General features: G+C 38.6%; 1 protein-coding gene across 1 annotated transcript in view; it reads right to left on the bottom strand.

Annotated features, from left to right (window-relative positions):
* Positions 1-13,397, bottom strand: part of ODAD2 (outer dynein arm docking complex subunit 2) — an 80,047-nt gene that overhangs the window by 16,175 nt on the left and 50,475 nt on the right. The window contains exon 10 of the mRNA XM_086615037.1: positions 12,917-13,138. Coding sequence (XP_086471163.1) covers positions 12,917-13,138 — 222 coding nt within the window. The remainder of the gene's footprint in view (positions 1-12,916; positions 13,139-13,397) is intronic.

Genomic DNA, 13,397 nt, shown 5'->3' with positions numbered 1-13,397 from the left:
AAAAAAACATGTGATTAACCTTTCTACCATTAAGAATAGAACTCAAAAAGCATAAATACCTTTTATGTATTAACTCATCACAGAATGCAGAAAATACACTATCACTGTTACACTTTCTTTGCCCCAAAAAAAAAAAAGTTAACGAACTGAGAAAACCCCCATGCATCTCTTGAGGCTATAGCCTGACAAGAAGACAGGAAAAAATCTGACGGATTAATTAAAAAATATATATTCAAATGTATGAATACACAAACAAAATCCCACTCTTAGGAACATAAGCCTGTGCTTTGCTTGCCTTATTGTACCAAGCACTTGAAATTAGGTTTTCAGCATCTCTAGTGAAGTTCATATAAGCTATAATAACTGATATTCTATATGGCATCTATTAATATTTTGTAATATGAAGAAAATGGAGTAGCTCCATGTTGTGCAAACAATTCAATAAACCAGACCACGGATCAGCTCTATGCATTGGTAGGCTGGATAGACACTTTCAATACAAAAAATGTCAGAACATGAATGGAAAGTCTGACCTTCTGCATTTCAGATATGTACTGTAATCATTAAGTTAATGGTTCCTCTAACCCCAAAATAATTAGTTGTGTATGTGCAATGGAATAAGAACAGGAGAATATGGACTGTTCATACTGCAGCACAGCAATACTATCTTTAAATAAACTTGTTTGGATAATAAAAGCAGCTCAGAACAATGCAGAGCTCAACAGAGGCTAATTTATTCTAGCTTTGTGTAGCCTTCAGCACAGACACACACATGCAAAACACTGCCAACAGCACCAGTTATGGTTCTCATATGGTAAGTGCCTTAAAGTCTGGGTGACTGGCTGCTATCCAGTGGTCCTGCTTCCTTGGTTTTCACAAAAAGCTTACAGTCAGTACTTGGTATTTATGCTTTACTTATGATGATTTGAGTTGCAGCTACGAATTAGTGATAATTGCATCTTGGTTTGCCTGAACTATCAAATATGATCAATACACATATTTTAATATATTTTTTCTACCACTCCACTCCTATCTGCTTGTTCAGTGAACAAGTTACCCTGCTGTGTGCTACATCTAAACTGAAAGTTTTCTGGGGTCTTCTCCTTCTTATGTAGGTACACACCACTGCCTAGCAAAGTGAACTACTTATCTGTGATCAATGGCTTTAAGCATCATCACAGTACACACAAATAAACGAATAATACCTTTACTATTTATTATTTAATTAATTTGAAATTCAAGCACTTTAAGTCAAAACATCAAGAGACTCTTATATGAGGTACTGGAAATTACCTCACTGGGAAGATTTCCCTAAATGTTTTAGAATATTTATGTACCATCTGATCAGGTACTTGCAAATACAGAATTTCATGGGCAAGCTGAACAGGCATTTTGTAGCTTCATAATTTACAACCAAAGTCTATGGCATTCTTTTCACAGATCTTAATCCATTTGTGTCTACATAATTCAAAAGTATTTACCACCTTCTCAGCCAGTGAACTCCTTCAGTTTTCTAACGAATGGTATCTCTGCCAGTTCTAGAATCTTCAATTGTGGCAAGGCAATATTGTGTTTTAAAGGCATTATAAGAAGAGTCAGTGTGTTGGTCTCTTAAAATTTTCCTCTCTAAAACAATACAATGCTTGAATACATTTTGTGGCTGCTTTTGTGAATTATTCTTACAAAAATGAGAGCTAACTCATCTGACATTTTTAAAATGTACTGACAACAATTCAAATCTGTTATTATCTCCTGAAAAAAAAAAATCAACTTATATTACAAGGTCTAAATTCACTGGTGATTTCCATTAACAGGATTACTTAATTTTTAATTAATTTTGAATGAAGGCCAACATTATAGCATGCAAAGGTCTAATCTGGGGAACAGTTTCCAAAAAGACATGGAAATCAAAGTAGAAAATTGGCCGAATATGAACTTTGAGGGCAATACTGTGGCCAAATAGAACAATGAAAATCTCTGATGTTAAAACAGAGCTTACATAGAAATAGGGAAGTTATTTTACCTGTTTTAAGTATTCATACAGATATTATTGAAATACTGAATTCTGTTCTGAAGTATGTTGAAATTCAGTCCAAAAGAGAAGTCAAAAAATAAAAAAAAAAATCAGAACTGACACACATACAATTAAAAAATTAAAAAGACAGAAATTCCATCAGAAATTACACTGGCTTAGCTAACTGAAAACATGAAGTGACAAGTAATTTGATCTTGCTCAGAAAGAATGAATATGAGAAGTTATGTAGGGCTTTTCAATTTACCAAGCAACAGTATCATACATGTAATTCCATAAGATAAAGCTAAACAAACCTTAAGGTACAAATAAAGTGCAAATGTTTTTATGGAGAAGGTATTTAACTATTGGAACAAGTTATGATGGCTCTAGTGGATTTTCCATCGCTGGAATTTTTTAAGTAAAGAGTCAGTGTTTTTCTAAAACATATACTCTATTCCAAACAGAAATAAATTGAAGAAATGTCTCTGGTTTGTATGAGGAAGGCTACTCAGACTAGATCATTAAAACAATCCCTTTTAATATTATAATGTATGTACCTATGATTACTGAACATGAGAATAGTGCCCAGTTTACAGGGCTATAATCTTATTTAGGCTTTTTAAATATTGGCACATTACCTTTCTTCCAGACCTGCAACTTCCCCTGTACCGCAAGGCTTGTTGAAAATCAACATTCGAGAGGATATGAATTCAAATTCAGCTGTCTGAAAGCTAGCTGTTTAGTCTGAGCTAGTAACCTAGGTCCTTTCTATACTCAGTAGAGAAAACTAGGCACCTTCATGAGTCTCTTCCTTCCAGATATCTTGGGCACCTATTTTCAGCTAGCACAAGCCTGCAGGTGCCTCTCTCTCTTTCCATTGACTAAAGAAGGTGTCTTAGTTTATACTACTTTGAACTTCATACCTAAAAGCGGCCAAAGTTAGATGAAAGGAATCCATCCATAATACTCCAAAGATCTTTTCCAAAATCCTTGGATTCAAGTTAGTTAGATCCACTAATCTAAAACATCTGGCTTCATTAGATTATGTTCAAAGTGTGCTTCAGTTACTGCTGTGCAGATAGAGTTTCATCACAATCATAGCATATAAATGCAACTCATTTGTATTTTTCTAGGAAGAGAATAAATAATTTTTTTAATAGCTCTTTCTTATTGCATTATTATTCAGAATACTGTCATTCCTATTTAATAATGAATTGGACTGCATAGGCATTTATACAAGTTCTCTGCTGCCTTGGGATGGCATTCACCCCATTAAACATAGATACTTACAGTGTAGATGTGCAGATCTGAACTTTGAACCTGCACTCCCATTAAAGCCACAGGAGACCAGAAAATATTGCCAGTATAGACTGAGGTATCTTATCTTTGCATAAATGTCTAAATTAGGAGAGATGAAACACAATAAAGAATCTATTCCTCTTCCCTGACTATTATAAGAATTTGGGTGACTATTTCAGATGGGCATGTCCAGAATGTAAACATTTAAAGTTAAGATGAATTATGACTTTGATGAATTTTGTTCTTCCACAGCCTGATTTTGGGTGCTTATTTTCCCTTGTTCTTACTTTTTTCATTACTTTAATAATCTCTTCAGAGGTGTCATCAGCCTCAGCATAAAAAACTGGCCTCAACTCTGTAGGTAATGAAGCCATTCAAATTCCTAGGCCTTATTTTACAGAAATAATAGAGTCATAGAATGGTTTGGGTTGGAAGGGACCTTAAAGATCATCTAGTTTCAACTCCCCCGCCACAGACAGGGACATCTTCCACTACACCAGGTTGCTCAAAGCCTCATCCAGCCTGGCCTTGAAAATTTCCAGGGATGGGGCAGCCACAGCTTCTCTGGGCAGCCTGTTCCGGTGCCTCACCACCCTCAGAGTGAAGAATTTCTTCCTTATATCTAATCTAAATCTACTCTCTTTCAATTTAAAGCTATTGCCCCTTGTCCTTGTAAAATGTCCCTCTCCAGCCTTCTCGTAGGTGCCCTTTAGGTACTGGAACGCTGCTCTAAAGTCCTCCTGGACTGAATCACTCAAGCTGAACAACCCCAACTCTCTCAGCCTGTGTCCATACGAGAGGTGCTCCAGCCCTCGGACCATCTTCATGGCCCTCCTTTGGACTCGTTCCAACAGCTCCATGTCCTTCTTGTGTTGGGGACGCCAGAGCTGAACGCAGTACTCCAGGTGGGGTCTCACAAGAGCAGAGTAGAGGGGCAGTATCACCTCCCTCGACCTGCTGGCCACGCTTCTTTTGATGCAGCCCATGATAAGGTTGGCTTTCTGGGCTGTAAATGCACATTGCCAGGTCATGTCGGGCTTCTCATCAACCAACACCCCCAAGTCCTTTTCCTCAGGGCTGCTCTCAATCCGTTCTTCACCCAGCCTTTATTTGTGCTTAAGATTGCCCCAACCCATGTGCAGGACCTTGCACTTGGCCTTGTTGAACATCACGAGCTTTGCATGGGCTCACCTCCCAAGCCCATCAAGGTCCTTCTGGATGGCATCCCTTCCCTCCAGCGTGCTGACCACACCACACAGCTTGATGTCGTCAGCAAACTTTCTAAGAGTGCACTCGATCCCACTGTCCATGTTGCCAACAAAGATGTTAAACAGTGTGGGTCCCAATACCGACCCCTGAGGAACGCCACTCGTCACTGGTTTCCACTTGGACACTGAGCCATTGATCGCAACTCTTTGAGTGTGACCATCCAGCCAATTCCTTATCCACTGAGTGGTCCATCCATCAAATCCATGTCTCTCCAATTTAGAGACAAGGATGTTGTGTGGGACAGTGTGAAATGCTTTGCAGAAGTCCAGGTAGATGATGTCAGTTGCTCTTCCCTTATCCACCAACGCTGTAACCCTGTTGTAGAAGGCCACCAAATCTGTCAGGTGCCATGCTGGCTGTCACTAATCACCTTTTTTTCCATGTGTCTTAGCATAGTTGCCTCCTGCGACTTGCCAGGGAAGACTGAGGCAAAAAAGTCATTGAGTACCTCAGCCTTCTTGATATCTCAGGTAACCAGGTCTCTTGCTTCCTTCCAGAGAGATCCCATATTTTCCTAGTCCTCATTTTATCACTGATGTACTTATAGAAGCTTTTTGCGTTACCCTTGATGTCCCTGGTCAGATTCAATTCTATCAGGGCTTTAGCTTTCCTAACTTGATTCCTGGCTGCTCAGGCAATTTCTCTGTATTCCTCCCAGGCTACCTGTCCCTGCTTCCACTCTCTGTAGTCTTCCTTTTTGTGTTTGATTTTGTCCATGAGCTCCTTATTCATCCAAGCAGGCCTCTTGGTGCTTCTGCCTGACCTCCTCTTTGTTGGGATGCACTGCTCCTGAGCTTGGAGGAGGTGATCATGAATATTAACCAGCTTTCTTGGGCCCCTCTTCCCTCCAGGGCTTCATACCATGGTACTCTACCAAGCAGATCCCTGAAGAGGTCAAAATCTGCTCTTCTGAAATCCAAGGCAGTTAGCTCGCCGTGCACCTTTCTCGCTACCCTAGGGATCTTGAGCTCCACCATTTCATGGTCACCACAGCCAAGGCTGCCGTTAAGCTTCACATTCCCCACCAGCTCCTCCTTGTTGGTGAGAACAAGGTCCAGCATAGCACCTCTCCTCGTTGGTTCCTCTATCACTTGGAGAAGGAAGTTATCATCAACACAGTCCAGGAACCTTCTGGATTGCTTACGCCCTAGTGTGTTACAATAATGATACTCCACAAAAATAAGTCTCACTTAAAAAGCCAAAAATTAACTTCCACAATAGTAGAAATTAACTTTCACAATAGATTACATTTTATCTTTCTTCACTTGCAAAGTGAAGAATGACCAGGAGTAATCAGTTACATGTTTTTCACTTGTATATACTTTGAATCTTTCAAAATATCTGAAGTCTTTCAGCAAGCATATTACGAGCAGTTTAATAAGGGCTTATACACACCACCATGCTCACTCACTCATTTCAGAAGCATAGTCCAATCTACAGCTTGCCAACATAACCAAGAAAAAGTGTGACTGTAACACAGAGAAGCATTGTATTAGGCACGACGCCATGGTCTCTAGGACAATGATTTATTATTCTTTCAGGATCTTCAGATGACTTGAATTCTTTCTTTAAAACATGTTTAAACTCAACTTTTCGCTACTAAAGTAGCTGCACTTCCTCATCTACCTGTGCTTTGCAGAACAGTCTTTCTACAATTCCTCTTAAAAGAGCATTCCTATAAAAAAACAGGTACTCTTTAGTGGAAAGTTGGAGATCTTTTCATGAACAAGCTTAAATGTTCTAAGTTTTCAGCAGCAGTCAACTATAGGTAGACATCTCTGTTCCTTTGCAACAGCTACATTTTAAGGGAGATGTTCTGCTGTTTCCATGAAGAATGTGGTGATGGATGGATAATTCCAGTTGTCTGTGACTTTCCTTACTTCTCTTCCCTCTAATTGTGACAGACCCCAAGTGTGAAGAACGCTGCCTGGTACTCCTGCTTATCTTGTCTATAAACTGCCAACCCCCCCCGGATTTCTCTTCTCCCTTGGTTTGTGGACAGCTATCTCCAACCTTGAATTCAGGTTGATGCCTGTTCCTTAGTCTGATGTTTAAAAACTTCTGCTTTGTAGTGCCTCACATGTCATTACCAGGTCTTTGAAAATACAAATCTCTTTTCCAGCACAGCCATGAATTTTTACTTCAGAAAGAGGAAATATTTTCTGGTGTTTGGTAGAAAGAAAGCATTGATTCATCTGTCACAGGTCATAACCATTGTTCCATTCCCAGTCATAAGAATACTGAGTATGGAACTGAACATAAAAGAAAAACTTCATAAACTGCCTTTCTAAACTTCCTCCAAAATCACCCTGCCTGTCTACTCAGAATTTCACATGGCAGCTGACATACACCAGTATTTCCCAATCTTTTTGTCCCATAGCCTTGCTTGAGAAAACTGAATATATTTTGGGTGCAGTTACAAATAGGTCAAAACTTGGATCACTGGTTTTCTCTCACAACTGTGTGCATATACCTGTTGTTTTGTTATTAGCAAATACTCTTTGCAGCAGTGGCAAAATGTGAAATAGGAGAATCTGGCTGAAATTACTTTCCCTATATATTTTTATTCCTCATTTCCTGGACAGAAACACGTATATACACATTGTGTAGTGAATGGTCAGAAAGTTTGATGCTTTAAGAAAGTCTCTGACCAACTGTTCAAGCACTCAGGAACTGTGTCATTTATGCAGAGTAAATGATTCCCTGAAGCATCAGACTTTCTGTGCATGTGAACACAGCAGATGAACATGGGCTGGAGAACACCTGGGATTATGCATGTATTGCAACCTAGTCAGAACTACAGCAGCTGTGACATTAATCCAACTGGGCATGATTACTGAAACACCAGATACCTGGTAAAAGGATGAAAAATATCAATGAAACCCAGGCAAATTTTCCAGAAGCAAAAATATGATTGTCTTGGAAAAATCTGTATATAACAGCCCCCACATAAATACAAAATATGCCTTCAGTCAACTCTTCACTGGAGAGGATAGAAGAATTAAAACACTCGTACATTGTGTTCTCACTGAGAAATATGGTGCAAAGATCCTCAATAGCACAGACACAGTGCTGCAACTACTGTCTCACCTGTACCAGGCAGATCAATTGAATAGACCAGGCAAGATTCAGCTCTGTACTAACTCTCGCATTTGAGCAATTAAATCTCCTCCACTCACTCTCCTTGCCACCTGAGAATGCCTCTGTAGCCTTTCTGAAACTCCAGTAATTGATTCTTGATGGCAAATCCAACAGTGCCAGCACAGAAGCTGGCACAAACTCGTAAGTGTTGGTGAAGTAGCCAGCTGTGCCCTGAGCTGTCATGGTGCATGTCTTGATTTGCTTCATGATCTGCTCAGCTCTGGCAACACAGAACAAAAGCACTTAGACAAGCACATTTGGACAAACTATCATAGGTCCAACAGAACATATTTTCTCAGACTGCCCACCACGCCTCACTTATTATATGGGCATCCTCACTGGATAGGAACCATTATGTCTCAGTAGTCTGATATATTGTCCAAAAAAGCCTATTTGTTGTTTTGCTTTGCTGCTTTGCCATTCTAGGTATAACATAACATCTAAGCATTAGAAAGTGGTTGGAAACATCACAGTACAATAATTGCTAATTAAACTAGTCTTTTTTTAGGGTTAGAAATTCTAGATTATCATAGGTATTGTCCTCTTGTGGGTGGGAGAGTTCCATTCCCTCAAAAATAGGGGCAAAATCAAACGACATACTTTTTAAAAAATGGCTGTGCCTATACTGCAGTCATAATACTAGAGTAAGGCAAATCATCTGACACTGAGCTCCATGCTACCAAACCTAGACATGTAAGGAAGCTCAAGATAGTTTGAGAGAGCTAGCTCTGACAACCTCTCACTGCACTTTGGTTAATTTACGGCCTTGGGAGAACAGGTTTTTCACAGTTTATTAACATGGATCCCTGAGTCATGTTAACTTCAATACATAAACTGGTATTGTATTATCTCTGGCTATATTCTAGTTGAAAGGCAAACGCATTTTCCAATATTCTCTGCAGTCCCGATTCCCAATTGTTCATACATATTGTGGCTCCAGTCCTGCACTTGAGTTTCTCTTTCACACAGACCAGAATTTTAGTTATGGTTATCCAGGTTTAGTCCTAATGCGCAATCAGTATGTAGCCAGGTTATGCACTTGGACATAAGAGCTGGGACTTGCTCCAGTGTCCTACTGTTTTTATCAATTTGCCTTGTGTTAAGGATTTCTTAAAGACTTAAAGGAAAAAAACTTTAATAATAGCTCCATTTATACTTATTATGTTAGATAAAAATTCTATTTTAAAATATCTGGATAATTAAAATTCAGAAATACTATTTTTTAAGAATGTTTTGCTTGTTTAGATATAATTAATTTCATATTCTCCAGATTAAATGTCTGCAACATTTGTCGTTAAGCACTTCCATGAATGTTCATTTGAATGTAATCGAAAACAAACATACAGAAAAACAAAATATGTGCAGGTGTTGAACAAGATAATTCTATGTAGTTTACCTACTTATTTGTAGCTTTTAGCACTAATTATGGGATATGTTTAAAGAATTTCTTCGGCTGGATGGATTCATCAAAATAATTAGTATCTTCTAATCTTAATAATATCAGACTTGTTTTCAAGGCTCAATTTACAATTGTAAATCATTACACCTCATCATTACACATTTGCTGAGTGACCCCAGGACTTCAGATTCTACACTATACACGCTGACTGCAGTAGGACACTGAACTGAAGACAGTTTACTTGAAGAGCTGGACAGATCTCTTCTTAAAGATTCACACTTAGTACATTTGACTGTGCATTGGCTGACAAGTCTTTAGTATGCATCACATCAACTATCTGACTAGTTTGATTTAGTTTATCTGAAAACACACTCTGTCAAACTTTCATTATTTTTGTTTTTTGGGGGACTAGCACGGACTACTCCTTCAGGAAAATTAGTGTCTTCCAAGGATATTTCATTTTTCACTGCCAGTAAGAAAAATGAGCAGTAAGGAATCATAATGTTTCTTTTCCTGGATATGTATTTGGTTCACAGTCACCTCCTGGCTATGAAGAGATTCCAGTATACCAAACTCAGCAGCTTATGGCATGAATCAACAGTGCAGCCTTTGAGGATTAGAGGTTATTTCACTGCTATTCTGAATCACTTACAAAAATCCTTCCCAAGACTTTTGCATACTGTGATACTTAGCAGGTATGAAGAATTATTCCAAGTCCTTCACAGCAATGTGAGGTCACAGCTGTTTTATCTTAATGCTCTTTACCTCTTAGTTCTTGATCAGGTTTGGCTGCATTTTAAAGGTTCATCACAGAACCAGTTTTGTTTGCAGTCAGACTGCTTTCCCCCAAAAAACTGACATCTCGTGAACTACATAGGAGGACTAGCGAAACCTCACGGAATTTTGCAATACTTCAAGGTATGCGGGATAGCACTGCATCTCTTAGTCACATGCATTTGTAGCCCTGACCTAAAATTCAAGTGAATTTTATGTTCATGGAATGAGTGTTTCATTTCTGAATGATTCGGAGTGGAATTCAGACACTTTATCTTACACATTTCCCTAAGTATCTAAACAACAGAGGGATCAAATCTGTTCCTCTGACAGTATTTCTTTTGAGATACACATCTGACTAGGTATAGTGAAGAGGGTTTCTTCCACATTATACAGGGTGGCTGTTTCTGGATACTGAATGGGAAAGCTCATTATCACAACTATGGCTGTTTTCCCTAATTGAATATGCCACAGGTATGGCTCAATAAAGTCCATTAAGAAGCTAGAGAACACTGCTTAATTATCAAAAGATAGTGAAGAAGTGGTTTGCAAAGATCAATCGTTATTTTCCATATCTCCTATTATTTTAATTATTTTCCATCTGATAGAAATCAGATGCTCTGAATCACAGAATCATTTGAGTTGGAAGGTATCTCAGGAGGTTATCTAGCCCAACCTCCCAGTCAAAGCTGGGTCAACACTAAATTCAGACCAAGTTGCTGACGTCTTTGTCAAGTCAGGTCTAAATTCCCTTGAATGGAGATTCCACCACCTCTCTGAGAAACTGTTCCAGTGCTTCGCTACCTGCATGGTAGATTTTTTTCCCCTTATATCCAGACAGAACCCATTGGATTCGATTTATGACCATTGTCTCTTGTTCTCCTACCACACACTTCAGAAAAGAGCCTGCCTTTGTCGCCTCAATAAATTTCTCTTAGATACTGGCAAGCTGCTACTAGGCACTGCTGCCCAAAGAGCTTCTTTCTCAAAGCTAGAAAAGCTCAGTTCCCTAACAAGTCATGTGCTTCAGTCCCCAACCATCTTTGCAGCCCTCCACTGGTTTTGGAGCCAGAACTGAACATAGTACTCCTGATGTGATAATATCATTAAGTGCTAAGTCAGCATCCCTGACCTACTGGCTATGGTCTCGCTAACACAGCCCAGGATCCTGTTAGCCTTCATCACTCCCAGGGCATCCTGTTGGCTCATGTTCAGCTTGCTGAACCTAATCTCCAGGTCCTTTTCAGTAGAACTGCTACCCTGGCTGTTAGTCTCAACATGGACCAAATGTGGCTGCTTCCTGTCATATTACTAATACACATCTGCTTATATGATACAAATACATGTGTGCACTGGCACGTGTGATGAGAATTGCCCATATATCCTCTCATATGTCGAGGCCATCCATCAGTTAGGAGACAAGAGGGACTTCCACTTCAGTTCTGTGATGGACCTACATACAAACCCACGTTTAAACACTTGTCCACTGCATTACAAAAATACAAGCTTTTTGTACAGGAGAAGTGCACTCTGGACGAAAAGTATAGATGCAACAAACATAACCCAAGTTCTTTTATTTTGTAATTTTGCTCTTCCTTTTATCAGTTCTTTTCTCTCTCCCTTAACATATCATAGTCGTTTCAGAATGTTGTGAATAATTAAAAAATCAAACACCTGTGATATTTTTTTGTACATCCCTACTTATCTGCAAGTGCAAATAAATGTTTTTAATTAGTCTAAATATTTTAACTAGGACTGAAAAATAAAGATGAATCTAGATTGAGACGGAATTATTACAAAAGTTTATCCTCAGAATTGACTTTATACAGTACGTTCAGTGTGCTACAACTTATAAAACCTAAAACCTGCATAATAAATGAAAACAATAGATAACAAGAGGGCAGAAAATTGGTTATGTGAGTTGAATAGAAAGATAAGCAGCATTAAAAAGTCATCAGACACTAGTTTCAAATTGAGTTGTAGTACAGTATATATTTCTCTGTGCTGTATAGTCAGTATAATGCAACTGTGATGGGAAGATGTTACCTTCCAGCACTAAACGGGCAGCTTAGATTTGAGTCAGTTCAAGTACTGGCATTTAAACTGAGTCTTTAAACATTTTTGATCAGTGGATCTTTTTAGCCTGACTACAGAAATAGCCAACTACAGACAAATGTATCATAATGCAGGACCATTAGACCCTGCCAGAATCAAACCTGCTCACAATGAAGTACACTATCATTAGTGCAGGCATAAATTCAAGCATTAATAATAACATCACAAGTCAACTCTTGCTTTCAATACATTTACCTGAACATGAAGTAAAACGAAAAGTCTGCAAACAGTGAATCTTTCAGGAGATTTATGTGAATTGAAAACTCCTACTATCTCCATCTCTAAGGCCATAATCCTTATCTCTCCTATGCCAAAGGAATAACTCTTCTGGCTTCAACTAGTGAGATAAAACTTTGCGAAAAAAAATATTTTTGAGAGAAATAGTCTTTCTAGAGTAAAGTTTTTGCAGAATGTGCTCATACTTAACTCCTAAAATGAGAATTTTTATAAGTGAATGCAGAATTCATTGAAACAGCTCCAGGTAACTAAAACTTGGTACTGTTCTATCTTAATTTGTCTCCAAATCCAGTTAGACTCAGTTCCTAGGTGACTTTCTGCCATACTAGGCAGCTACCCGTTAAGATAACCCAACTTCTTTTACAAAAGTCACTTGAGAATGACAAAATGCTGATGTACCAGCCTAGATCAGAGTCAAGTCAAGCACTCTAGAGATGAATGTCCACATCATACTTCCATTCTCAACAACCACCTAGCTGTAATATCTTTAGCACTGAAACACTGTTCCCCAATTCACTACTTAACCAAACATTTTTAGGATAAAGTTCAGAAAATTTGAGGTACGCAGCAGCATTCAAGAACTGTTTCAAATGAAAGATCTCTTCCTTTGACCACGCCAAACCCCTTTGGTAATCTGAACTTCAAATAACAAAAACCTTCCACCTCACCTTCACCACTCCATTTTCATGCATGGTGATACAGTTGTTGGGATCCTCTGAAAGTTGATATAAAGCCTGAGCTGTAGCTCTATGAACCAATGGATCATTTGACTTCAAGTAACGTACTAAAGGAGCTACAGCCTTGGTCTCTCCAAAGGTAACTCTATTCCTCCCCCACATGCAACAGCGGGAAATGGCCTCTGCTAAGTGACGTCTTAATTTGTTATTGTTCTGAAGAAGATAAAAACGTAATAAATTAAAGGCAACATAATACAATAAAAAATTCATAGGAAAGCAGAATTGTATTCTCAAACATTTTTAAGGCATCCCAATTTATGCAGTACGATTAAAAACTGGAGAGAGCTGTAAGGCATGGAGATAGTAGTCCCTTATTATTTTCTTTGTAGGAAGTGCTGTGAATTTTTACATTACTTCAAAGATGCTTTTAGACAGACTGGAAATTAGTAAGATTAGCATTAAAATGTAACAT

This window comes from Tauraco erythrolophus, chromosome 7, assembly GCF_009769465.1.
Source record: "Tauraco erythrolophus isolate bTauEry1 chromosome 7, bTauEry1.pri, whole genome shotgun sequence".
NCBI classification, from domain to species: domain Eukaryota; kingdom Metazoa; phylum Chordata; class Aves; order Musophagiformes; family Musophagidae; genus Tauraco; species Tauraco erythrolophus.
The sequence above is the reverse complement of the archived record's forward strand: the minus strand, read 5'-3'. Positions and strand labels throughout refer to the sequence as shown.